This window comes from Antennarius striatus, chromosome 22 (assembly GCF_040054535.1).
Source record: "Antennarius striatus isolate MH-2024 chromosome 22, ASM4005453v1, whole genome shotgun sequence".
Lineage (NCBI taxonomy): Eukaryota > Metazoa > Chordata > Actinopteri > Lophiiformes > Antennariidae > Antennarius > Antennarius striatus.
This window is the reverse complement of record NC_090797.1, coordinates 13057685-13085602: the sequence shown is the minus strand read 5'-3', so window position 1 is coordinate 13085602 and position 27918 is coordinate 13057685. Positions and strand designations below refer to the sequence as shown.

The 27918-nt window shown below is 41.3% G+C and overlaps 1 protein-coding gene and 1 long non-coding RNA gene across 2 annotated transcripts in view; one reads left to right on the top strand and one right to left on the bottom strand.

Annotated features, from left to right (window-relative positions):
• Positions 1 to 14: 14 nt before the first annotated feature.
• mkln1 (muskelin 1, intracellular mediator containing kelch motifs) lies at positions 15 to 22445 on the bottom strand. The gene is given in 19 exon segments (XM_068306417.1): positions 15 to 3803; positions 4275 to 4329; positions 4490 to 4592; positions 6507 to 6646; positions 7124 to 7238; positions 7739 to 7886; positions 10156 to 10285; positions 10409 to 10630; positions 11030 to 11242; positions 11729 to 11841; positions 15036 to 15101; positions 15325 to 15441; positions 15576 to 15768; positions 16519 to 16628; positions 16746 to 16794; positions 16797 to 16836; positions 18089 to 18231; positions 21327 to 21396; positions 22348 to 22445. Coding segments are annotated over 19 exon segments (2229 nt in total). The 5' UTR covers positions 22428 to 22445; the 3' UTR covers positions 15 to 3681.
• A 5057-nt stretch (positions 22446 to 27502) lies between these two features.
• LOC137589330 (uncharacterized) overlaps positions 27503 to 27918 on the top strand; it is a 41149-nt gene continuing 40733 nt past the window's right edge. The window contains exon 1 of the long non-coding RNA XR_011034164.1: positions 27503 to 27740. This is a non-coding gene — a long non-coding RNA (uncharacterized lncRNA). The remainder of the gene's footprint in view (positions 27741 to 27918) is intronic.

The window sequence follows — 27918 nt, the reverse complement described above, 5'->3', positions numbered from 1 at the left end:
AGACGACAGGTAGGAAAACTTGAACAAAATACAATCTTTATTCATTATGTACATTACATACAACGCCAGACTACAGGGCTTTTACACATTCACTTTATCCACAGAGAAGTGCTCATTGATCCCACAGTACCAGCCTCAAAACTTCCACCCAGGACACCATGAGACGGGTGAGACAGAGTAACGTCATGTGGAGGGGCATTTACTCCAAAAAGAGCAAAAAAGTTAAATAGTATTTGGCTTTTTTTTGGTCTTTTTTTATGCTTGATTTTTTTTTTTTTTTACAAATGTGCTTTCAATTAATATTTTTCTTGTGGCAAAAAATAAAAATAAATGCTACAACAAGCATGAGCCCTAAAATTTACACAGCAGTGTCCACTGGCATTAGACTTGTTGTTGGTACCATCACTGCCCTGTTGCCCTGGGGGAGGTGGGGGGGGGGGTTGTAATGATCCTGGTTGTAATGAAATGAATTGTTGCAGGTTTAACTTTTCTTAATTATTTCTTTTAGCAACTGAAAACATTTAACATGTAGCCGGAGCAGAAAGCCTATCAAACCCTACTGACATTGACCTGGAAGCTCCTCGTCTCCAGAGGTCATTCAGAGTGATGAGAGCTACAGTAGCAGCGCACCCAGAATCACAGTCAACTACAGCCTGAGGAGGTCTGACGTTTAACACAATAGTGCACTTCATGGAAACGTCTGTCAAAGCATAAATAAGAACACGAGAGATTATGGTGCATTCAAGTGTTGGCAGAGGAAAAGGAAAGATGAACTGCTGACTAAGGAATTTCACTTGAGCAGTGCCTCGAGTCAGAATGCTAACATCAAATCATAAAATTGAATTAGTTTACACCAACTAAGTCGACGTGGGGACAAAAATTGAGCTTCAACACGTTCAAAAGCTCCTGAACAAATTGGGAAAATCAGTTCCCAACTGTGGGAATGGGAACTTCCAAGGATTCTGTGAACGCACCATTAAAACCATGATTAGGTTCTCCCTTCTCCACATTACTGTAAATGCATTTCAAGAATTGATCATTTCCATTGAGTCTTAATAAACGTTCCGGTCTGACGCTTAAAATAAAGGACTTTACTTTTTTAAGAAAAAAAAATTCCTCTGCAAACTTAAAAACATTTATCATAAATGATGCATCTATGAGGGAATCCTTAATAAGTGCATTTCAATTTTATAGGAGTCACATTTCCATAAAGATGTGGGTAAATACCAATAATACATTTGAGTAGATTTAGAGACATCTTATCACCTATCAAAAACAATGTAGTGATTTTTAACAATTAGTTTACGTGCAAAGATTTGTGGATTTTGTGTTGTGTTTAAAGTCCTGACAGCTACATGTTAGTGTTACCACCCACCGGGCGCCCGACTCTTCCCGTTACGTCAGGAGTGACGTCCTGGTGCTAACAGGAACACAAAGAACCCCCCCTCCCCCCCACAAACATCTCCAAACAGCAGTCCCACGACATTTCACAATAAATGAAACCACAAAGCTAGCGTTAAACGGTGCTTAGCTTAGCATAAAGATGGGAAAAGGGACCACAGCTAGCTTGGATTACGGGCTGATCGCTGAAACGACTTTCTTCTTCTGCACTCCTCCTGGTTTCTGAGTGAACTCTAGAAATGGACTTCCTGTCCTGTGTTGCTTGGATGTGAACACCCCACCCCCCGTCCCCCAGAGTTCATCCTTGTTCCCAGACTGGCTGTTGGAGGTAGATTCATATTTGCTGTACAGACATGAGATCTACAATGATCTCCTAAGCAGGAATGCTACAACCTTTCTCCACCTTTGGATCCTGAGACACAGCAGGGGTTCGCTGCCCTTCAGAGGCGAACATGAACGCATCACAGTGAAGCTCCTCTCCATACATCGGTCACTACTTCACCAGAATACCGACGATAACCCAAAACAGGAACAATGCAAACACGTGGAGCAGTACATAGCCTCCAGAGGCTAACGCTAACAGAGTTTGTGCCTTTCCTGCGTTAATGTTACATTAGAGTCATTTGACATTTTGGAAACACAAAAGAGGATGTGACGCCAGGAAGGTTTTAGCAGAAACAATGACTTCTCTTTCAGTTTCTTGGCTCACTGACCAGAATGTAATAAAAACACACGGCACAAAGAGTGTCTAGGATTAGGATGGCGGAATGCAGAGTGACGTCACACCGACTCGATTTCACCTTTCCATCAACCCTCGGTGAGAAATTTCCACTTCAGATGGAGTCAACTTTCACCTGATCTGGGGTCAGTTGATGCATTCTTAATGTTCCAACAGATACAGAAATACTGACAGGTAGGTAAACACAAAGGCCACTGAAACCCTCTCACGCAACAAAGGCTTTGCTTCCAGCTGATGGAAACCCTTCAACAGAAGACCTGTGACGTGTGTCAACGTTGTTTCACATCCCACAACCTAGATCCCATAAACCTTGACATTCAATCTGTGCTTCCAAGGATGCCTCGTCGTCATCTTCATCAATCCATTCCCTACCAGTTCGTTAAAACTCAACGACTCGTGACGTTTTCTGTGTGACGTGGCAGCTACGCCGAATCTTTCACTCACTCATTCATGGAGCAGAGGGGACATCAGGACGACGTACGTACGACAAACAGCACAGTCAAACCTGATAACCGGCATCAGCGCTGCATTCACACACACACAAGCACACACACACACACACACACACACACGCACCTTCGTTTATCAAGCTTTCCCATAACTAATGAAGAGTTAAACAGAAAGTCTAACTTCTGATGACGCGGGACAGAAAAGAACATGAGTCCACATTCACTCCATCAAGCATCCTGGATGTATATTTACACAGCTTTAAAGCGTTTAATCTCTCAGGATTATCCATTATTCTTATTAATTACTGTGGAGAAAACAACTGAACTTGTTTCCTGTAGTAAATCAAATTGTAATCGGAAAGATTTACAAGGATAGCACCAAAAATCAAAATACTTTAGACATAAAAACTTTATCCCACGGAATCATTCCTGTAATGTTCACACTTTCATATATTTTTTGCGTTTATGGTCATAAATAAGGACTAGTGTCTCAAAAAGCAAACTACGTAATCCGTCAAACAGGAGACGCTGAAACCAGGAGTTTCCTGGATTATTGTCACAGCGTCTCATCGTTCAAATTGTTCTCAAAGTTCACCTCCTCATCTGTTGCTGCTGTACATGTGTCCCCAAGGGGGGGTGGTGGGGGTGGTGTTGATGCACAAATCCAACAACTTTAAAAAAAATGCAAATCATCTTTTTTGGCATTAATTTTCTTTTTTCCAAAAACACAAGCAATGTTTGGCAGAGATAAATGGGGCAACGCATGCTCCAATAAATATTCGTTAGCAAGCAAATCAAAAGGAAAAGAAACCACTCACTCACACACACACGCATACACACACACACACACACACACACACACAAACACAGGTGAGTTGTTTCACTGTGTTTTTCCACCTCTCACCGTCATGTCCTGCAGACCTGGACAGCAGACGCAGCGGAATCCCACCAGCAGGGTTCAGGAATAGAAAAATATCTGGTCTCTCTGTTCGCCGTCCTGCCGGCCGTATGGGGGGGTGGGGTGGCGAGGGGGGGGGGTACGCAGTTCACATGGTGATGAAGAGTGGTTGGTGAGATGGAAATGGTGGGGGGCTAAAGCGTGATGAGGTCCACCAGGTTGCCTTTGGGCGGAGTCATGCTGTCTGGGAAGAAGTTGACGAGGGTGTCGAAGAGCTGCGTCCGCTGAGCGTACGTCTGGTCCACGTCTGAGAAACCTGGGGGGGGGGGCAGAGAGACGACAGACGGATGTCATTATTTAAGCCCAAAACTACAGGATTCAACGCTGACTCTTTGAACATTTAAGAACTGTATTGAGCTTTTCATCAGGCTTTAACCAAAATGTGTCACCATGTCTTATAATCCATCGTCTTAATATTTGATAAGAGTGGCAATAACTGGATTATTTTAACAGCTGATGTGCTATCACATGAACATCTATTTTATTATTAGTATTAATAAAATATTTTATTAATACTAATAAAATATTTTACAGTCCTTCTGCAAAATCAATTGCTATTTCCTGAAACGGAAAATTATGACCAAAATCTACCGAAATCTGGACGAATGCAAACTGATAAAACGTTAGAGTTAAAACTTAATCCCAATCAGAATGAACTCATCATTCTCCTGTCGGATTAGTCATGTATACATACTGTATGTACACACAAGTGGTTTTAGACTCTTACCCAGAGAGATAAAGTCTGAGCTGGACTTGAAGAGCGCCGAGGGCAGCAGCTGGAACTGGGGGCACAAAGCAAACATCTGACAAGTTTCGCCCCACAGATACTGAACAAACCAGACGCTGCAGCTCTCGGCGGACGAATGAGGGCAGAAGCAACGCATCACAAACCCCACTGGTGGGTGGGGTCTCTACAGGAATGAGACTCCCTATTTAACGTACCTCTTTGGTCTCGTCCGGGTCGGTGTGGTCCACCGTCAGCGAAAGGTCGTTCTGCAGGTACTTGAGTGCGTTCAGTGGCTCTGATTGGGCTTTCTCCTCAAACCTGGCCAATCAAAACACACCGATGGTGAACATCACAAGTTGCACAAGTGAACACTAGATGGCAACAGATTCAAGGTCAAGATTATGCCACAGCTTCGTCATCAGGTTTCACACATGAACAGGATGGAAGATTCCACAGCCTTTCACTGACTTTTCATAATCTGGCTGGATTACATCATTAAGTCAAAGGACAGAAACAAGAGCTTTCCTCGAATTCCAGGACTATTGCCCTGAACAGAGCACCAGAAACATGACTGCTGTTTTATTTTCCATTATTTAACTCATTATTCTCAATCTTAATCTCCTTTAAATTGCAAAGCCATTTAAAAACAAATAAAAAGGCGAAAGAGGTCAAAGATATTCTGAAAACATTCTTCTTTCTGGAAAAACTGCAGTGGCTGAAACATGTGCGCCAGTCAACTGAATTCTGTTCTTTAAAGTTGTGTGACTGGAGCAGTAAAATGATTTTCAGACGCCACCAAGACTCACATGACAGACATCGGACACAACTGACACAAGACAGACATCCCTGCACACAGCAGCTGTGACAAGAAATCTCCTTTCACAAGACGTGTAAACAAGTTTGAGTTCATTTCCAAAAATCTATAATCAAAACATGACCACACTAGCCGTTGAAAGTCTGCCTGCCTCGTCTAATGTTCCTTTAGCTTTTGGCTAGCGACTAACACGCAGCGCTCCAACATTAAACCACAGCCAAACTAAATCCAAACAACATTATAACAGCGACATAACACAGTGTTACCCAGACCGGTAATAGTAATATAATGACTTTCTTAAATCCTTTACACTTCTGTTACTAAGGAAACTTTTACATTACAGCTGTTTGTTGCTAAGTAACACTTTATCTTCCAACACCGTTCAGCAGCCACCTCTTTAGTTTCTCTAGTGGTTGCTAAAAGCATGTTCATCTTCAATCAACCTGATATTAAACTTTCATTCTTTATTCTGCAATTCAGACATAACTCAAAAACAACACCCATTATCATTCTTTAATCCACTTTAAAATAAAACTGGGAAATATAAACTGAAGAGATAACCACTATTTAGACGGATATTCAAAGGCAGCATTGTGGACAATACACCGTTTGTTTGATCAGGTCGGCCCTGACGCCGACTATCTCATGTACTATAGCTCAGCGGTCTCCAACCTTTTTTGCGCCACGGAGGGGTTTCATCTTAGACAGTATTTTCACGGACCGGTCTTCATTTGCTCGATAATCGTTAACGACGCCAGGACAGCTGTAGTCTAATAATAATCATCCGCAGTGGTTTTATGTAAAATGTAGACATCAACAGACAATAAACAAACTTTTTTTCATAAATTGATAATCAACATCTCTATTTCGTCTCTGTAAACGAAATAATTATAAGAATTACATTAAAACTCGATTCAAGTTACTGCACTGATGTTTATTTTGAAATTTCGTGACTTACAATCACTGCATTCAACGCAGGAGAAATTTTGATCAATTCCAATAGAAAGGTGAACAAGTCAATCAAATAATAATAATTACAATAATGAGAATTAGTGGATGGGGACCGCTGACCTAGGGGTAACGGGAGACAAGGACACCTGAAGTGTGTTCCATATGTCTGGTCTACTCTGCAGTTTGGTTTGGTTTCGGTCACAGCAGAAAATCGCTTCACAAAGACAGGAGGTTGGAAATGGAAGCAGGGTTTTCGATACTTTTTGGGCGATCTCAGGATAATCTGCCTCAACTTTAATCCAGAACACTGGTGCGTTTATGGGCGCTTCATTGTGTGTGTGTTGATAACCTGTCACGTGACCGAGACCCGTCAAGCGGGAAAGACGCATGACGTCATTCCACACAGACGTCACTTTTCAAATTTAACGTCTTTCAGACGTCACAGAATAAAGCTGTATTTCCTGGACCTGTATTTCCTGATGAGGTATCTGCAGTGTCGGAGCAGGTACTCCTTGGAGGGCCGACACAGTTTGAGGGACCAGAAGTCGTCCAGACGCATTTTAGGAGAACAAGACTTCCCAGGGTTTCCACCAAACAAGTAGTGCACCTGAGAAACAACAAATTGAACACATTTTAAAATGTCTAAATAAAGACGTTTATGGTTGTGCACATTAAACCTTTTACACGTTAGAAATTTCTACTTCTGATCTGATCACGGTCTGATGAGATTAAAAGCAAGATAGGCTTCATTAAAAACTTCTCCCTCAAAACTGAGTCACAGAGAACAACAACGGAACTTGTTCATCCTAGTGACCTCTAGTAACCTGCTGTGGGCTTTATTATTACTGCATTAAAAACGTAGCAACACGTCAAACATGAAAGACATTGATTTTTTTTTCTCCCCATTTGTTGTCAGAATTGATCTGATTTTTTTTTGGTGAGCGATGGAGAAAATACAACTTTTACAAACACAGAAATGCATGATTTTCTCAAGTTGGTATCGATTACCATCAACCTGTTTGGAGTGTAATTTGTGAAAGTTGTACTGAGCACAGTGTGTGTGAGTGCAAGCTGTGTGTGTTACCTTGTGCATCTCGTCGTAGACCAGCTGGTGAGCGAAGCGTGGACATGGCTCCTCCTCCTGAAGAGCCTTGCTGGAGTTTTCCTTCACGGCCTGATCGTTCTTATACACACATGACCTGAGGCGCAACGTGAAGACGAGAAAGCAAACGCATTTTGTTCGACGCTGAACATGAAGCCCTCAAAGAAAAGGTGCTGAACAATTCAGGTTTTCTTGCAGCGTTAAACGAGCACACACACACACACACACGAGGCTACGCTAGTCTGAAAGTAGTTTCGCTGGACGCTGAGTCCGAGAACAGCTAGTGAAATAGATGAACTGGAACCATGACAGATACAGCCTGTTCTCACAGCCACTGATCCAAACATCACATTCACAGAGACACGGGGAACACGCAGTTCCTGGTGCAGCGCTGACAGGTCAAGAAGCACTAACGCTGTGCAGTGGTGACATTTGTTTAAAACCAGTGAAGAGAACGTTGTTAGCATGTATCTACAATCTGTTGTGGTGACAAAGAGCTCGTGTGTGTAAGAAAGTAGTTCCTCCGACTGTCTGCTTATTGTCATAGCGATCACAGAAGCCTGTGTGTGTATGTGTGTCTCCCTTTCTCTCGCCTACCAGTTGTTGCGGGCGATGTCGTAGATCCAGAAGGAGTTGCGGACGTTCTCCTCGCGTTTCTCCTTGTCTTTGCTGAGACCCGACAGGACGTGGATCTCATTGAGCTCGGGATCAATGGTGGCTCTCTGAGTGAAGCCCGTCATCGGCACTGAGGAGGCAAAAAACAGCAACGATAAAACAACAGGAATAGAATTTATTTATTCCTCAAGATCAGATCTGACTCAAATCAGATTTTGAGTTGTTGAGTTGTCAGTCATTTCTGCTAGCAAGGAGGGAAAATACAAGCCTGGAAAAGATAAAGATGCTTTCACCTCACAGTCAAAGTAGTTAAAAAGTAGAATCAACACACAGCTGGATAGAAAAAAAAATTACAAACAGAAAACACAAACTTCGGCTCCAATCTGACACTGGATGAGAGGTAAAAGAGACTGTAATATAAGTATGTATTTTCTACTTTAATTATTTACAACAATCTTCAAACATTAATGGAAACAATATGTTATTGACTCTAATGATACAGTCCCGTTGGCTACCAGACTCAGTGATTAAGGTGTGACTAAACCGAAGGGTTTGACCTCATCTGGGATGGTTCTGTCTGAAGCACCCGGTTTTCCTTGGCTGTGACGACTGTTAAACAATAAAAGACAACAATTCCTGTAATTCCAAACTAGTCACTGAAAGGAGCAGAAAAAAAAGCAGCTGCAAAAACCACGACCATCAAGGGAGAGAGAGAGAAAAGTTTGGAGGCGATTCTGCAGGCGTCAGTGGGCCACAAACAAATACAGAGGAGAGGAAATCAGCAGCAAAAACAATCAAAGCATTGATTAAAACCTGAGAAATACGACAGATCGGTGCAGCTTCACGCTATGATTTGCCTGACTGTTAACATTCCAGCTGAGTTCAGCATGGGTTCATAGCACGTTTTGACATTTTCAACATACAATATGCAGATTTTTATACATTAGAAAGATAAAGTGTAAATCTTTCAATGTATATCTGTATGTATATGTGAATGTTTGACTGAATCTCTCTTCTACTGCTCTATCCTACTGCCCTCTATCTTATTCTTCCATTTTCTCTGGATACTGCTGCCTCAATCATGAAGATTTTCCCCGCTGTGGGTCGAATAAAGGATTATCTTATCTCTCATTTAACGCTCTGTTCAGGGACCCACACAGTGGATCATCTCACTCGATTTATTTATCCCCAGTTGAGTTGAATTCCAGTTAAATTCCTAATATTGTACTCAGTCATTCATAAATATTAAAAATAATTCTGCTTTAACTTTGCTTTGGACTCTTCTTTTATAAGTTCACATTAAACATAATACTTTATCTCAATTAAAAGTACAGAAATAAATATATATGAAACACAAAAACAATTTATTACTTGGGCTTTTGACTTGTCGAAAAGTTAATTTGAAATCCTGAGTTGGAAACTCATCACGATGAACAACAGGACATTTTTCAACTCATCACGATGCAGCAGTGAAACACAAAACTAACCAAAACGCTGCTATGATAAGGAAATAGTTTAAAGCATGTTCTTCAGGAAAAACAACACGTCCTGTCAGACGACAGACCATAAACGTGATTCACGGACTCCACCTCCGAGTGCCGTGGACGTTAACCTGATACTTCTGAACTTCCAACGCTGCGACCTGACACCGGTGACATCATCTGCATTAAATTTGACTAAACGTCCTGGCAGAAGTCAAACAGCAGGCTGGGCAGCAGATGTCATTTCTCCTTTAAATAGTTAGTGGGGTTAAAGGTCAGCTCACGAGTACCATCAAGAGAGATGCGGCTGATCCTGATCAACATGTGACAGCGATTATGAGACGGAACACAGTTTAAACAGCTTTCATTCTTTCCTGCCAAAACACATTCTGTTCTTTCCCGCTCTGCTGCACTCACACGCCCTATCCTTCCACTTTCTCCCTTCGTACTATCACAACTTCCAGGTTCTCTCTTTCTGGTCGCTGACAGGACAGACGTGAGCAGACGGACACTTTGTTCCAGTGTGTTTGAGGCAGACCTAAATCTAAATCTGTCTGATGGAGCAGGAAGCGTCTGACCGCAGTCAGTGCTTTTTAACCAGGTAATCTGTCACATCTCCTCTGGCGTGGGGACAGGAAGTCCACCAACACAGACAGACTATAAATGCAGCACAGAAGTCTAATTTGTCTGACGCGGGCGAAGGACGCCACAGGGGAGCAAACCAAAAACTCAACCACAAGATTCTGGTGCTGGAAAATTAAAGACAAAGGGGTTTTGTAAAACACTGGAATGAGCATCTAAACAAAAAGATGAATGCTCCAGTTTGTGAGCACAGAAGAACCTTCAAATCCCAAAATAAATGTCCAGGATGTGAAACACAAAGTCACCAATGACCCATCTAAAACTCTGAAGTCTTACCCATGCCTGAGTCCTTCTTGGTGCCGTCTGATATGATCTCGACGTGGTCCCCGTCCACGTCGTAGCTGAAGAAATCATTAAGGTACGTCTTTGACCTCTGACCTCCAAACACGTACAGATAGCGGTTTCTCTGTTACAGAATGAGAATCAGAATTTAAAAGTGAGCAACGTCAAAGTTTACTGTAACTTATGGAAACTGTTCAGAGGTGGAGGAACTCTGGGATGCGTGTTCAGCCAGGCAGACTACACTCACCGTGTGGAACAGCATACAGTGTCCGATTCGGGACTGGACGTCCTCCGGCCCGGCGTTACACGAGTCTTCCCGCAGGAGGCTCCACGTTCCAGCCTGGCAGTGGTACGCGTACAGGCCGCTGAACTGAGGCTCCGACGTCCGACTGTCCTCCACGCTGCCGTTACACGTCAGGATGCGGCCGCCAAACGTGTAGATCATGTGCTTCTCCGAGTCCATGCACATCTGTAGGAAAAGTCAACATATAAGACACGAGATCCAAGACAGAGCATCTGAATGCATGAAATGGAGGTCGTTTATTTTGGTTTCATTTTAGAAATCACCAAATAAATTTTATTGAATTCATACATGAATGTTTTAAGACTTTTCGCTTGCTAGCAAGTCTTCAAAGCCCAAAAATCACAGTTCCTTTAAAAGTCTCCATCAACTAATCATGTATCAGAAATGCTGATAACACTGATAACAATTCAAAACTGACATGAAAAAAACATTTATATTCATTTACACATTTAAACTAATTTCATTAGCAAATAAAATAAACCAGGTTAGTTGTCATGTGTGGGTTGTTCAGACTGGTCTCTTATCTCTATAACTTAGTAACACATGGAACAGAGTTGCAGCTACCTGGTGGTCAAACACGAGCTTCGGCCCCCCGTCGGCAGCGGTGTCCTCGCTCAGCAGCGTCCAGGTGTTCGCGTCGATGTCGTAGCGGTAGAAGTCGCTCTTCAGAGATTTGCTGTTCCTGACGCTGGAGTCCAGATAGCGGCCCAGAGTGTAGATCTGACGCCGCTGGGAGTCGATGCACATTTTGTGACACGAACGAGCGCTGGGACCGCTCTGATTGGAGGGGGAGCGTGGCGGGGTGTAAGAAACACAAATTACTTACAGGAAAGGTGGTCATTACGCAAAACGGGCTCTTCTACACCTCAGTAACACATGTAGTTAGTACTTGTTAGCTTAATCTTTATGAATGGATCATGATTTATTTGATGCCATTGAATAAATGTATTTTACTTTAAGAAGAATTTGTAAAAAAAAAAAAAAAGAAAAGAAAAAGACTAAAGAATAGAAATCTGCTCTTATTAACAAAATTTTAATCATAAAGGCTGTTTATTGATAAATGCCAAACTAAAATATTTTATTCGTAACGCCCAAAGTTCAATTCTGTTTACAGAATAAAATCTGGTCATAAAAATATTAAAACAAATAAACAAAGTCTTCGTTACAGAAAAAGCATTCTGAAGATCTGTTGTACAAAAGGACTCTTTAGAACATATGATGGTCTTCTCTCTCTGCAGACGTCGTGTCTTCAGGCCCACTCACCTCCTTCTCCGTGTCTCTGGAGATGCAGGCCCACTGGTTCTCCTGAACGCTGTAGGCCCAGAAGTCAGCCAGGTCCTGTGTGCCGTCCCAGCCTCCGAACAGGTACACAGTCTCTGTGGAGGACAGACGGAGCTCAACACCACAAGGCAGGCATAAAAATAACAGCAGTCCAACATCAGGAACCAGATCAGTCACTGTTTTTGGTAGAAATGATATTACATGGAAAATAATTGACTATTAGGTGTAGTGGAGTCACAGAAAACCAACAGAGCCAACATTCATGATATGCACGCTTCAATAACTGAATAATTGATTGACAGGAGTGTTTTCAAAATAATAACAGTATGGGGTTCAGTTCGTGAGGTCATTCATTCCGTGTAAAAGCAGGTATCGACCAGGTGGCACTTTGTTTAGGGATGAAACCAGGTCATATTTACCCATGTGCATGTGCTGTTCAGGAGAACAGCACACTTATTGATTAAAATGTTGACTGGAGAAGGGGAAACAGTTCAGGAAACGATGGGGCCGCTCAGTTAAAATGATTTCCAATGCTTTAGAATGAAAAGTAAAACCAGGAGGAGACGGACAACAACCGTTTCAATGGATCGAAGGAAAGTCAGAATGGAAAAGTCTCAGGGTGACTAAAGACAGTCGGAAGACACCTGTGAGTACTGGGATAATTAGAAGATGTGCAAGAAGCGCCCACAAAGTCCCACTGTTAAAAAAAAATGAGCCGAAGAGGATACAGTTTGCCAAAGATCACATTGAACGGCTTAAAGACAAACGGAGAAACAGAAACTATGAAAGATTGAGTCAGATTGTTTTTTTTGGGTCTCAGTTTGTCAGACGAACCCTACAGTCCACTCTGATGACAGTGAAGCATGATGGGGCAACCGTTGTGATATGAGGGTATTTGTCTTATGATGGTGTCGGGCCTATTTATTGTATACCAAGGATCCATTTACATACATTAAAAAAAGAACTTGAAGAGGCTATGCTGCCTTTTTACTGAAGAGGAAATACCAACAAAATGAAAAATGACAGATCTCAGCAAAAGCAGTTATACAACTAAATATTAGTTTAGTAATTCACAGGAATGCTAAATCCTAAAGATTATTCAGTTTATACTGTAAATATTTGACTTTTTGAACAAGAGACTATTTTTTTATAACAACCTAATATTTATTTTTCTTCAGTTTATGTAAAGCAATTAAAATAATCTATTCATTTTTCTTCACGTTTTGATTTAGAACATAATGTGGTGCATTGTTGTGTGCTCTAATGCACGGAAAAAAAGACGACTACAAGGATTGCGAGATTTGCTCACGTAAATAAACATTATTGGCTTCAGCGAGCTCGATTAATAGATTCAGTGTTTCTACCCAAACCACAATAAGGCCCGTCACACATATAAGGGATGAAATAAGACTTTAAGACTCATGGCAGTAGAGAACACTCCCAGTGTGTATGGGAAACTTTGAAGCTAATGACATATTAAACAAAAGATAGGAAGATGCAGTAGCTTTGAGCCAATTCTCTATTCCTCTTCCCAAGCATCGCCTGAAAAACGCTGGCTCAGTCACTTTGTATTGAAGTTAAACCGTTTTAATGTCATAAACAAGCCCAAATAAACAACAAGTACAGTAATCCCTCGCTTATACGCGCTTCAAGATGCACGTCGGTAGTCACACGATACCATATGCGTATGCTAGCGTATGTTATTGGCTGACAGCATCCGTGTGTGTGCTATGTTCTCAGACTCACGGAACGCAGTGTACTTCAGCGTATTACCTTAAAATTTACCTTAAAATATTTTAAATATTAAAATATTATATATTATCGAAATATTAATTTAAAAATATTATTAAAATATTATTTACCTTAAAATATTTTCTACATACATCTGGAATAAAAAGAAGACCACACATCATTTACAAATTGGTCATTTGTCTCAGAAAAACTTGCCAGTGTCAGAGACCACAAAACGTTAAGGAAAATGGGACTTTAGGAAGTTATGACTGTATCAGAAACTTTTGCCATTAAAAAGAGAATCCAGCCTGAAAACACGCTGCAAAAGCCAGAAAGTTACAGATGACTCACTGATGATAACCGGTGGGTTTGTTTGGGGTTGAGGATCAATAAATAAAATTTCTACATTCTCTCTCAATCCATTCATCATTAATGTGAATGGCTGTGCAGTATTGTTAGACAAAGCTTCATACGCAAATGAAAATCGGTCAGGTACAAACGAAAAGCCTTGTTTGAACAGAAAACAGAATTAGAAAGACTCCTGTTCAGTCGAGTCTGGGCTGAGATGAAACAGAACACAAGAAGGGATCATTTGAATATGAAAGAGACCTTTATGTGCTACAGAACATGTTTTATAACTACCATTAACTGTATATGAGTCACAGAAAAACTCATGACTGGTGGTGACTAAGAACAAACATTTTCAAAACCCAAATAAAGCATTTAAGCTCTGCCCTTTGGACACACAGGGGAAGAAGATCATAATAACTTAAAATGGAAATAATTACTCAGAACATAAATTATATGTGGATAAAATGAAGGATGGACATCTAGGACCTACCAGTCCATGAGGAGGAGGAGGATTACTGCTGTAACCAATAACGACCGGACTTAAATTACATTATCTATGGTGGTTAGATAGATGTATACTTAGTAACCGTGGTGGAAAATTGTGTAATGTAATTGGTATTGATTTTAAATCATTGCTTTTGTTTTAGTTACTGATTGTAAAAGATTATCCTTATAATTAACAATGCACTAAACGGCCTCAGTCAACTGGGAAAGGCTCCGGCGACGGCGGATGAAGCGGTTCTGAAGATGAATGAATGAATGAATGAATGAATACAGGTTGGCGAGTCATTTATCTACTTGAACGATCAATGACACACACACACATCAATGTGAGTGTGTGGCCAGAGAGAAAGGACAGAGGGGTGTCATGCTTCATGTTTCACACACTGCCACACACACACACACACACAATGACGGCTTTTGTTTTTAAATGTCTAATGGGGAAGTCCACCACCAACAATGTCGCCAGTTCATAAGAAAAAAAACAATCATTGTGTGTCTCTATCAAAAAGTGGTGATGTTCAAGGTCTCAGAAATGAAACGCCCGCAGGACTGTTTTCTTTTGGATGAGAAGGGCTGCGAGTGGGACGGAGGGCTGATTTGATTAAACAACAATAGAACTTTGTACTCTGACTAGACGTAGGAAGATATGAGTCACAGCTTTGGCCAAAATGCAAAGTCGTAGCGCCGGCTGCGTGGAACTCACCAGTCTGGACGTCGATGACCATTTGATGTCCTCCCCTCATCCCTGGTCTGTTGTCGTCAGCGTCACCTGAAAAAAGGAGGAAGAACAAGACAAGGAGGGTGTGTGAGCACAACGAGCAGATTCATTGAAGGAGAGGATAATAGGAAATGAACAAAATGATGGCAGGAGAAGAGGGAGGTGACAAAGGAGGGAAGTTTCATTGCTTTAGCAGCAGGACCACTCAGACGGTACAGCGTGGTGAAATGTTTGACGGATTAGGAATGTCTCCCATTTGAATAAATGGTCTCACTGTTCACGTCGTCTCGGTTGATTTCTTGGGCGCTTGTACCTTTGTTGCATTTTGGGATGATCTGACTCCACCTGGGCTTGTACTCCTGCTGGCTGATATACTGGTTAAACAAGCCATCTAAGCGAGGACAGAAGAGCACATCTTTAACACAAGCAACAACCAAACAACATAAAAAACTGACGTGTATAATCCAAACATCCATAAATCAAACTGAAGACGTGTCAAACTTGGGAGTTTTCTGTTGTACGTACCCCGCACAGCTTTGTCTATGAGTTCTTCACAGGCGTCAAAGTCTCCTTGCAGCACCAGCCGGTCGTGCAGGTGTGTGAGCATCGGGTGCTCCAGCGCTATTCGGGTTTTCTTCTGCAGCGACTCGAAGGCCTCTGTGTAATTGTGTTGTCGGAAGTGCTTGAGGCAAAGGCGAATGGCTTCCTGTTCTCTGTACTACAAGGACACAAAGGAGAGGAAACGTATCTCCACTCGGTGATCACATTTATAATCGATCTTCACTAAATAACACAGACTTGTTTCAAGTGGATCAGAGGGAAGTTATATTTTCATGCAAACATTAAGGTTGAGAGTACAATCTGAAATCAGGAAAATCACTCCAAGACCCAAGACACATTTTTTTAAGAACTTGAAATACCAGAACAGCAAGAATTTGTCAGATATTTGGCAGAAAAACCTTGTAGTCCTGGTTTGCATAGTGTTCAAACTGGCGTTTTTAATTATACCAAATAAAACGCATATGGATGAGGACATTAGTTCATTGGACAGCATTTGTGGCATATGTCGAACATGCTAAATTTTAAACCAATTCTGGGCTTTTGGCTGTGAGTGTGTGTCTGTGGTTCCACTGGTAGAGAATTCAATATGAGCTAAAAGACAAGTAGAGCTTTTAAACAGTGGCATACGGTTCACATCCTGTTTTCAGTAATCGGTTCGTACTGCAGAGTTTGTTGGGAAGCAGTCAGAGACCCATCTGTTCAGGGGGGGGTAGAACCCAAACGGCTTTGAGCAGAAGCTCCGTCCAATATTAGTTTACCAAAAGACTCCTGACTTAATGTTTTCATGACGGGGTTACGAATGGAAGCAAACTGTAGTGATTTCATCCTGCTTGAGGGCATTTGTTGCAGACAGTGGAGGTACTTATTGCAGGGGTACTCCTTCCTACCCAGTCCACCCAGTGCTCACCTTGCTGTACCAGTTAAGGCAGGGCTGCACCACGTCAGGATCTTCAATACCATGCAGCTCAATGTACCAGATGCTGAAGTTAAAACTAGGACCCCAAGACATCAGAGGCACTGAGACACAAAAAATATGTGGACAAAGAGGAGAGTGATGTAAAAAATAAAATTAAAAAAAGACCAATTCCTTGAGCCTGCATCTTCTCAGCTGCCCACCCGTCCATTGGTTCTCACCTATTTTTACAAATCTGCAGGGAAACATCTGCTCGTCAATCTTGTGCTTTTTAAGGTGAACGTTTCCTTGTTGTAGTCATTCTTAAGGCCACTGGAAGAGAAGAAAAACAACTTTACAAACTGTTTCATGGGTTGAGATGCAGACAGCACCCATATCCTGGCAAACTCTGTAGAACCTTACAACCAAATCATCCTTGTTAAAAAAAGAGCCAGAGAAATAACTGGACGGTCTAAGCCACCTATTACTGAGAGCCTCCAAAGGCTGAATGCAGTTCTGTAGTTTTCAGGAAAACCTAAACACTGAACAAAAAAATACTAAAAAAAGCCAAAAATATCATTTCTAAAGGATCAGTATCACCTGGGCTGCCATAAAGGTGTAAAAAAAAAAAAAAGGACTTTGATTTTGCCAATACACAGCAAATTATTACTGTTTTTCTAAACAACACTTCCAGCACTGTGTGATCGTAACACTTTAATGCAAAGTTAACCAGTTCCAGTTCTATTGTTTAGTATAAGTGGTTGACTACTAAACAATGTCATTTTCTATTGTTTGATGTAAGAGTTGTACTTATTAACAAGCAGCTACTTAAATCCACCTTTCGTGCCTCTGAGCATTTAAGTTGTTGATGATTTTCTATCAACTAAACCATCACTGACTGTCTGGTGTCAGGGGCAAACATTACAGCATTGCTGTGGGCACATTTTGTTTTCCTAAACTTATGCATCCAAAAACTTCAATTTACAGCCAAAAAAACAGTCCAAAACCCTGAAACCACAAATCTCTAGAAATAAAAAAAAATAAAATTTTTTTTTTTTAAAACATCGATTCACCACAGCAAAACTGAGGAAATACCTCATGATTTTCGTTTTGAGAGAGAAGCTTAAATGACTTTGCAGCAGTCTGTTCTCCATCAGTCAATTCTCTGCTCAGCCCCTGACCTCCTGCTGCAGGTGAGGCTCTTCCATTAATTCACTTTCACTGACCTTTTAAAGTCATTACATGCTGACATGGAAGAAAATCAATAATGGATGTACTTTTTCCTCATCGCTGGCTGTCCCACAGCTGAACTCGACCCACCAGCTAAACAGTACCAAAAAAAAAAAAAAAAGCCTTTTGCTTTTATTCCCAGTGCCAGATCCCAGTGTCCCAGTTTGTAAAACACTGGAAAAACAGCGCAGAAACAAACCCATGTCTTATTGCTGCGGCTCACTGGTCGTTACGTTCTCCATGTGGAGAAATGCCTTTAAGGTCACAACGACCAGGCCAAATGAGCTAAGGGACATCACTTCCTGTCAGTTATCTTCCTGTGCGAACGGACGAGTGTAAAGCAGCAGCATCTCACCTGGACAAAAGCTCTGTCATGTTCTCTTCACTCATCCCACCAAACACTTTAAACTTCTTCAGGTTGCAGACATGAGTCTTCTCGTACTTCCCGAAGGTGATGCTCTGAACAATCGCCGGCCTTTCCAATTTCAAGATTAAAAACTGAAAGAGAGAGAAGTGAAATGGATTGAAGAACTAGAACATAACACCAGCAGTGTGTGTGTGTGTGGGGGGGGGGGCTCGATCTACTGCATCAGGTGAGTAGATTACACAACCTATTCACATGGTCTTCAACAGATCACAAGTAGTCCTGATCCTGACTAGAAAGAGAAGATTTGCCATAAACCCTGATACCAATGTTTTATATCAAGAATAAACTCATTAACTAATGAGTTTTGTTATGAATTTCATTTTCAAAACGTATCATCAATAAAAACCAGGCTGTACTGACTTTGGCTTCTCCTGTCATAACAGTCATTTCTTTTTGCTTCAGTTTATGATTCAGCCCAAATGTTCCATCACGCTGGGATGACTCACATCTACGCTCATTATTTACAGACCACTGCCTGTAATTTGGCACGCCCTCTTTTGAAATTTTATTAATGGAGGAGAAATAAAATATATCGGCCATTTAATTTCTGGTGTGCGTTGGCAATGACGATGTGAGCCGGTATATGTGAGCTGTTGAACAACGAATGCAGTACTGCAATTTGTCTGTTATGAATAACATGAGCAAATGTTGGAAGTTCCCCTGCAAACAGTGAACCTGGGTTTTCCCTACAAATGCTGTTAGGCCCACAGACAAGTCATTATTGGCGGCCGACAGTCTGGTGACGGCCACCAGAGGCTTAAAAGGTGTGGTGAACTTGAGCCTATCCTAGCTGACTATGGACGAGAGGTGGAGTACACTCCGGACGAGTCGCTGGTGCATCGCCGAGCCACATGAACGACAAACAAGCACTCAAGCACACTCTCACAACTAGAGTATTTTTGATATGATCAATCCCCGTAAACTGCATGTTTTAGTCTCTAAAGAGTTAATACATTTTTTAAAAACACTTTAAAAGAATTATAATTGAAAATTTGATCTGTACAATGTGATTTCTCTGATTTAAACTGTTGCAGAAGCAAAAAGTCACTAGTGTGTTCGGTGAACTAAAGCCCATCAAACAAAAGATTCAGGGCTAGGAACTACAGCAATTAATGAGAAATAAGAAATAAATTAGTCTGGTTAAAAAGTTAACTAAAATCAAATTAATATACTACATGGTATTAAATATATATTTTCTGCAACCCCTCTGCTGATCGAAGCCACCGAAAGAGTGCAGAGGTCAAAGCCATTCCCTTCACCAGAGAGTTGTTCAGTGTGTTTGTGTGTTCGTGCTGGAGTTCACTGCCTCACTTGGGTGAATACATTCACCCAAAGAGTCTGTGAAAGGAATTATTGAACCGGAACACGCATGATAATGCTATCCACGCGCTGCACTGCACTGAGCTCCACCTACTTCTTCAATCACATTAACGACACATTTAACAGAGATTTTCCTGACATTCTAGATCTCAGGCCTGAGCAGGGCTTTGGGCTTTCAGTAGACTTGGCAGACACCCTGATTACTGTGTTAACTTTGTGTCATTACTTCTAAAATGTTGCACTTTGGCTTTCATTTGACAAAGTTTTAAGTTTAAACAAGTCTGGAATTTAAATCCACTGAACCTTTCATGCACGTTGCACATTGACAGAAGTTGTTTTTACTATTGTGCTGTTACATTGAGTGAAACATTTCAAGACAGAAAATGACGTGAGCTTTTACCAAGGCTGCAGATAACTAACAAATACCAATTCATTTGTGTCATTTTCATTTAATTTACTGTTAACTATTAATGAATGAAACCACTGAAAATGTCAATTCCAATTACAAACATCCTATTGTGCTGTAAGCATACAGTATAAAGTATTCAACTCACATTTGCAATTTCCTCCGGGATTAATAAAGTATCTGTGTAGGTATGTATTTAATTTACACTGGGATTGTTGGTAAAATACACTATTTATTAAGTGTTTGTTACAATCAATCCCCACAGGAACATTTTATCATTTCACACTTATCTTGTTGACAATAAATCAAAGTACAGCAGCATTTTTGATGACTAGTCACGAAATCAGCATCTGAAGCTCTGTGTATCAATCAATCAGCCTTTATTTATATAGCCCTTAATCTCATCAACAGACCTTTCAAAGCGGTTTAACCGACAATGGAACCCAACAGAACCCTCCATAGCAAGCATAAGCGAAAGTGGTCATTGAGGAAGAGACTCCAGGCAGGACCCAGACTGTGGAGGTGGGTCATCCGCCTTGAATGTGTGTGTGTGTGTGAGAGAGAGCGAGAGCGAGAGCGAGAGAGAGAGAGAGAGAGAGAGAATTGTAGAAACCTATGACATGCCACGAATGTGATGCCTGCAAACTGATGCTATTAGTTACTGTTACTGTAGGTGTGTTCTCTTCAGCACATGTTTCATCCTTCCTCCTGAAGACAAACTGCTAATCCATTATGGTACCCTTAAAGACAGGAGACACAGCTGGAGGTAGCAGAGATGAAGATGCTGAGGTTCTCTCTGGGAGTGACCAGGAAGGATAGGATCAGGAATGAGTACATCAGAGGGACAGCACATGTTAGAGGTTTTGGAGATAAAGTCAGAGAGACCAGACTGAGATGGTTTGGACATGTTCACAGGTGAGATAGTGAATATATTGGTAGAAGGATGCTGAGTTTTGAACTGCCAGGTAGGAAGCCTAGAGGAAGACCAAAGAGGAGGTTTATGGATGTGGTGAAAGAGGACACGAAGGTAGTTGGTGTGAGAGAAGAGGATGCAGAAGACAGGGTTAGATGGAGGACACTGATTCGCTGTGGAGACCCCTGAAGGGAAAAGCTGAAAGGAAAAGAAGAAGACAGGAGAAAAAAATACTATGGGACTCTCTGGTTAAAGTAAATCTAAGAGTTTTGGATCAATGTTTTAACAACACCTGATTCATCGGTGTCTCTTGTATAAGGGATGATATTAAAGGAGTTGAATTATTTAGAGACTGCAGTAAAGAGTACAACCAGCATTTTAGATGCCTGCTGATGTGATTAAGCGCTATACAAATGAAGGTTGACTGATTGATAGATAGTTGGGTGGCGGGTATTAGTTATTTAAGCCGATCTTACGCACCGTGGTTACAATATAATCATTCTTTTGTTGAATAGTGTTGCCCCTACCTGTGGGGGGTAGTTGCTCTCTGAAGACCACCTGGAATACTGATCGGTAGGTTTGTCCACCAAGATATTCCTTAAAAACACCAGAACAAAAAGTAGAATCCATGTCAGAGACAATCAGAACAGGGATGTGTGACACCAACTCTGTGTGTAAATAAACAAACAGCAACACTACTCACAATAAACAAAACAACACAAGTGACTCCAATGGGATGGATATATGACAGCAACGCTTAAGCTAGTAGCTTGTTAGCCCGCTAACATTACACATGAACTGTCTTGAGTGCTGAACGAGCAACAGGCGAATACGTACCTACACATATAAATAATAGTGTACTGGCGTGATTTTTAGTGTTTTCTGACCACAAATGTGACAGTCTGTTCATAAAACCGGTTTCATATAGCATGTACACAAGCTTGTTAGCTATCGTTGCTAAAGCAGAGCGCTTAGATAAGAGCAGCTAACGTTAGTTACCTACTTAAAACTGGAGTTTGTGTACGCTCCTTTTAATCACGCTGAGGTACCGGATTGCAAAGCGCTGAATCAATTTCTGTATTAAATGAGTTTTATGTAACATCAATGTCTTAAAATGCAAACATTTATGGTACTATTGCTAAATATAAGTAATAAGACGTAAACATCCAAAGAAATATCCTTAAGAGAAGAAAACTAATGTTGACATATTACATGTGGCATCTACAGTGGCATATAAGCGCTGGTCTGACAACTGATGGAACAACCAGGTATTTGTAAGTGACGTCTAGGTACTGTCCTATCGAAAACAAAAACGTTTCAATAACATGATTTTCATCTAAACCTCAATGGGTCAACTGTTAAATTGCTGTCAGAGGACTCGGTACCCAAAACAAACGCCCCAAATCCCGTTCGCAAAGCTAATGCTAGCTGTCTGGGATGGTAGCAGAGACAGTCGGGTCGCCAGGAATAAACACCAGCGCAGCGGGACCAGCTGTAACCGTAAAACATAATGTACGTACCGGGACGACTAAAACGAACATTACTTACTCGGGTAAATATGTAGAAGAGTAGGAGCTCCATTTAAAAACGCTGAAAGTAAGGACACTGCTTTCAGGAGCGACAGCCATCTTGTTGCAGAAAATAACAAGCAGTGGGCGGTGAGCATGGCGCGAGCGGGGACGGCCCTTAAAGAGACAGTACCTGGAGTCACAGGGGCGGACACGCGCTGCGGTCTTCACAGACAGAGGGTTCGAACCCACACTTGGTTATTCCCTTTAATATTTGAACCTATGCTGAGAAAAAGAGAGACCTGATCCATTAAACAGACCTAAAGGCTTTTTTTTTTTTTGGCACCTATTATAAATGATTACATGTCTGATATCAATATGATGCAAATGAATTTGGGGTACAGAAGTCTGGAACTCGAATGCATCCACGCCTGAGGTTAACTTTGTATAAGTTTTATGGGATATGAATTATTACAGTGTGAGCAATCAGCAGCCAGACCGTTTCATTTTAATATCAACCACAGATCTGTGTTTGTTCACTGCAGCGGAGACACACATCTTGTGTTGTCTTGCCCTATCAAGATCTGAACCCACGGGGTCCCGTCTGACACAAAGATACGCTCGTCATTTAAAGACCTCCTCTGTGTGACCTCAGCATCGACGGAAGCGTGGATGAATCATCTGGTGACGAATGTGAACACACGCAGTTTCCCGTTAACTGGACCCCTTTTACCAAAACCTATTGTATTTTGTCTTGCTTCCACCTCCTTTGCACCACCCCTTTCATTTATGTTAAAACACTGATTTTTTTTGTTTTTTCAAACCTTTTTTTTTTTTTTTTTTTGCTTTCAGGCTTCTCTCCTGAATTTTAACCTCTACCTACATCCCTACTCACAGTCACCTAAGAAACAAGAACACAAATCAATAAATCTCACAAAAAATCCTGACTGTTCTGGATCAAAATTTACTGTTTTGTGCAATAGATCTATGGTGGATTCAAAGAAAACTGTCGATTAGAATTCTTCTTTTTTTCCTTTCAGCTTTTCACTTCAGGGGTCGCCACAGCGAATCGATCTGTATTATTAGAATTAAAAACCTTTAATAATCTCCAAGGGGAAAATTGGTTTTTGTTAGTCACTCTGCAGTAGAACATAACTCAAAAAAGTGAGACTAGAGTGGATGAATTAAAATTAAAAAGAGCAAGGAGATTACAGATAAATAGAAGAATAAATAGTTATATATAAACATATATTGTATATACAGGTATATAGAGGTATATAGACTAATTGAACAAAAGATTAACTTTTTTTTCATTTGACGCTTTACATCTCTTATGTTGTTTTAACTGCCCCTGCTTTCACCAACATCCATTTGTTAATCAGCAGGAAAATGTGAAACATAGGAAACCACATAACCTCAAATTTTTAATCCCTGACATTTTGTTGTAGGTAGATATCAATATTCAGATCCAGAAATGTTTTGTTCATTAACATTACAACATTGTTCAGCAGTTAAATAAATATCTGGGGGGGGGGGGGTGAATTATTAGCACTTTCGCTTCACAGGAAAAAGGTCCAGAGGTCCTGACCTTGTGTGTTCCATAGGATTCTCTCTGGGTTCTTTAGGTCTTAGAAATTACCCCACAAGCAAATTGTTCAAAGGTTTTGAATTAAGTTCTTATTTTTTATTTCCAGATCATTTCTTTTCAGAGTTTTCATATTTACATTACATTTGCTTGTTTTTTAATATTTCTCTCGTCTTCTGCATTGATGATCATGGAGAATTCCAAAACTTGACTGATGGGATGAACATAACACAGAAAAGTGCTCCTTACATTCTGGATCATTCAGTATGAAGGACTGGTCAAACGAACCAAATTGTATCCGAATATTTTGAGTAACATTATAAGGGTCAGACTATCAGGGAATGTTGCTTTTAGAATCACATGATGGGAAGACGAGCCGCCTCATTGGAGGTTTAAGTGCTCTGTGATTACTCTCTATTTTTATATACAGGGTGTGAATTGTTTTTAATTTGGTTTATTTTTATTACACATGCCATTGAGGTGATCCAGTATTATCAGCCGTGTTCATTCATTCGATGGCTGTTTCTTCCATGATGGTATTGAATATTTACTTTTTGTGCTGCTTTTTCCACTGCCTTTCTTTCTCATTTTGTAAAAAACGGAGTCATTGAGCAAAAATAAAGATAAATATCATCACCAATATCTATCTATCTATCTATCTATCTATCTATCTATCTATCTATCTATCTATCTATCTATCTATCTATCTATCTATCTATCTATCTATCTATCTATCTATCTATCTATCTATCTATCTATCTATCTATCTATCTATCTATCTATCTATCTATCTCATTGAGCTCATTGACATGCAGACTGCAGAGACTGGGCATCAAATCACCAACCTGCCGCTAACAACTCTATCACTCAGTCACCGCCGCCACAAGTAGTTATGTTTTGTCGGTGAGACTTGAAATCCACTGTAATTCAAACCACAGCGGTTCTGAGACCCGTGATTATTGGTGTTTTCAAAAAAGTGTTCACTACTTACAAAGAGGATAAAATGGATTCAAACTTGCACAACATTTTTTTTCCGGAAGTAATTCACAGTCAGGTATCAATAAGATAGCAAATATTTATGTGAAGCAACAAGATTCATAATTATTTTTAAAATTGTGGTTTCAGGCAAATAAATAGAGATCCACCAAGTGAAGAGGTAATGAGTTGTAAGGAGGAACAGTAATAGTCTGTAGTCAGTGAAATGCTCGTGAAATAGTTTTTGTTGAATCATCTGTGACTGGATGTCTTCCAAGCGGGATGTGAAGTGAATGGTAATAGTGTTTCCTTTAAGTGCATGTCCTGATGCTTGGCACTGCCTTGTTACCACTTACTGCAAATGGAAGGCCACTGGTCAACTTCCATTCCTGTGGAAGCAGAATACCATATGAATGTGGTTTTCTTGTATTTCATTTGTAATTGTAGAATTAACCTTTCATTAACGAAAGCTGTTGAGCGGAATGAACATCTTACATCAACAGCTTTTTATTTGGTGAGTCAGGAGCGAAGGAGCCAAACAAAAACAATTAGCTGAGAGGCACTAAAATGCTCAGTAGATCTGAGGACGCTTTGAAAAGTCTCTTGATGATTTTCACAGTTTTCTACATCAAATTTAAAAGAAAGTAAAACAATTCACGGTGCTGGTAATAGTGCTGGGGTCATGGTGCTGAGGTTGATTCTGTCCTCTATTGTGAGGCTTTGAAACCACGTGAAACCAAGAAGAACTCAGAATACAGTGCTCTCAGTAAGAGAGTGATCAAGAGTAACAGATTATGTTGTTAATGACAAGGAAAAGAAAGTTGTTCGTACAGAAAACAAGAATCAATGCAGTCACAGACGGCAACATCCGGCGACATCCCTGAATTCAAATTTTTCCTTGACCTACTTGCATAGGTCAAAGATCAAAGCTAGTGCTCTGACCTACTGACATTGATCAAATCACTAGCTTTGATCTACGGTCTTGCTCACACTGGCCTTCTCCCTCGTCTTTCTATCTTTATCTGGTTACTGAGTGCACAAAGTTTGAAATTTGACCTTGACCTAGTTTTCTCAAGCACATTACTTGCTGCCCACGTAATGTGCTTCTTGTTTCATCTTTCTATCTGCAACGGTTGCGAAGATATTTGGTGGACATCGGAACGAACGGACGGACAAACGGACGAACAAAGGAACACTGACAATTACAATACATCATCACTTTGAAGCGGGATGTAATGATGGCAGCCACTAGCGTCCACAGCTAATGACAGTGCGCATCAACGCTCGCAGCTTCACCTCATCGGTAGTCACGTGTTACCGTATTTGTATTCTATTGGCTGACGGCATCCAGGAGTGCGCTCCGTTCCGTGAGTCTCGGACTTACATGAGACACAAAAGTGCTTTAAAACAGTCTATCAGAGTGTGGGAAAAGGTAATACAGACAGAAGGTGGTTTAATATCAGTATGGGGGGGGGGGGTTCATGAACGTTTAAATTACCGTAAATAATAAGATAGATAGTTTGTCGCTATATCGCGGATTTTCTTAATTGCGTTCTGAAGACATTAGAAATGTTTTTAAAGAAGCATCGAACAGAATGGGAGCTAAAAGATAGATAAATAGATAGATAGATAGATAGATAGATAGATAGATAGATAGATAGATAGATAGATAGATAGATAGATAGATAGATAGATAGATAGATAGATAGATAGATAGATAGATAGATGGATAGATGGATAGATGGATGGATGGATGGATGGATGGATGGATGGATGGATGGATGGATCAGACAGAGTCAGGCTAATGGAAGGACAAAGACAAGGTGTTTGCGTCTGATATGAGATCAGCTATATTTCCCCTCAGTGTTAGTCACCCTGTGGTGATGTCATCACACAGCATGATGTCATCCTGAGGGAGAGAAACCGTCATCGACACCAGCAGCTATCTTCATCATCATCATACAACAAAATACAATGTATTGACAGACGCAGGCCGGAGCCTATATTTCCATACTTAAATACAACATACAGCATCATCATCATCATCATCATCATCATCATCATCATCATCATCATCATCATCGTCATCACCATCTCCTAACCAATAGTTGCCTTCATCAAAACCAGAATCATCATCGCCACAACAAAGTTATATCAACATCATGATTATCATCAAAACAGCAAGAAGATATCATATCATCTTCATCACCATCCTCCTCCTCCTCCTCCTCCTCCTCCTCCTCCTCCTCCTCCTCCTCCTCCTCCTCACTACAGGCAGCATTAACACAGCCTCCACGTGACGGTCATCATCTTCATTCCAGTAAAAACACAGTGAAAACATTTCCCGTGATTCACGATCCACTGATTTACTTTTATTGGCGGGGGGGTGGGGGGGAGTGGGGGGGGGGGGGCAGAGAGCATTTCATTTCTCCGGAACGCGCACTCCCGTCGTGTGAGCGCGCATCAAACGCATCACGTGGGAGGTCCCTTTAAGTTTCCATTGACAGAGGCCTGATCGTGTCACGTGGACGTGATATAATGAAAAGGCAGGACCAGAGAGGAGCAGAGCGGCGGCGGAGCTCCGGGTCGAGGCGGACGGGGAGGTGGAGTGTGGGGGTGGGGGGGGGGACCGACGTGTAAGCAGTCACCAACCAACAACCAGCGGGCCGAACCAGAACCAGAACCAGCCGATCCAGGGTGGACCGAGCTGGAGGGGGGGGACTACGTCTCCTCTTCCCGCAGGTGCACCTGCCAGCCCTGACGCGCACTTTGAGAGGAGCGACGCGGAGCGGGAGAGACGCGCCTTCAGCTGGGAGTGAAGTTATTTCTACCCGCTCAGCTGATGTGGGGTCGGCGCTGCGCCGCTGACGCAGGTGCGTTTACGCGCTGCTTTAGACTATAAAACGAGGAGCCTCGTATTTCAGCTTTTTGAAAAAGTGTTGTTGTTGTTGTTTTTTGGTGGTAGATAAGACGCAGCACCCCCGTGGGGAGGGGGGAGATGTTTGATCATGTGCCATGTGGAACTCTGTGTTCGCCGGTGTCCGCATTCCA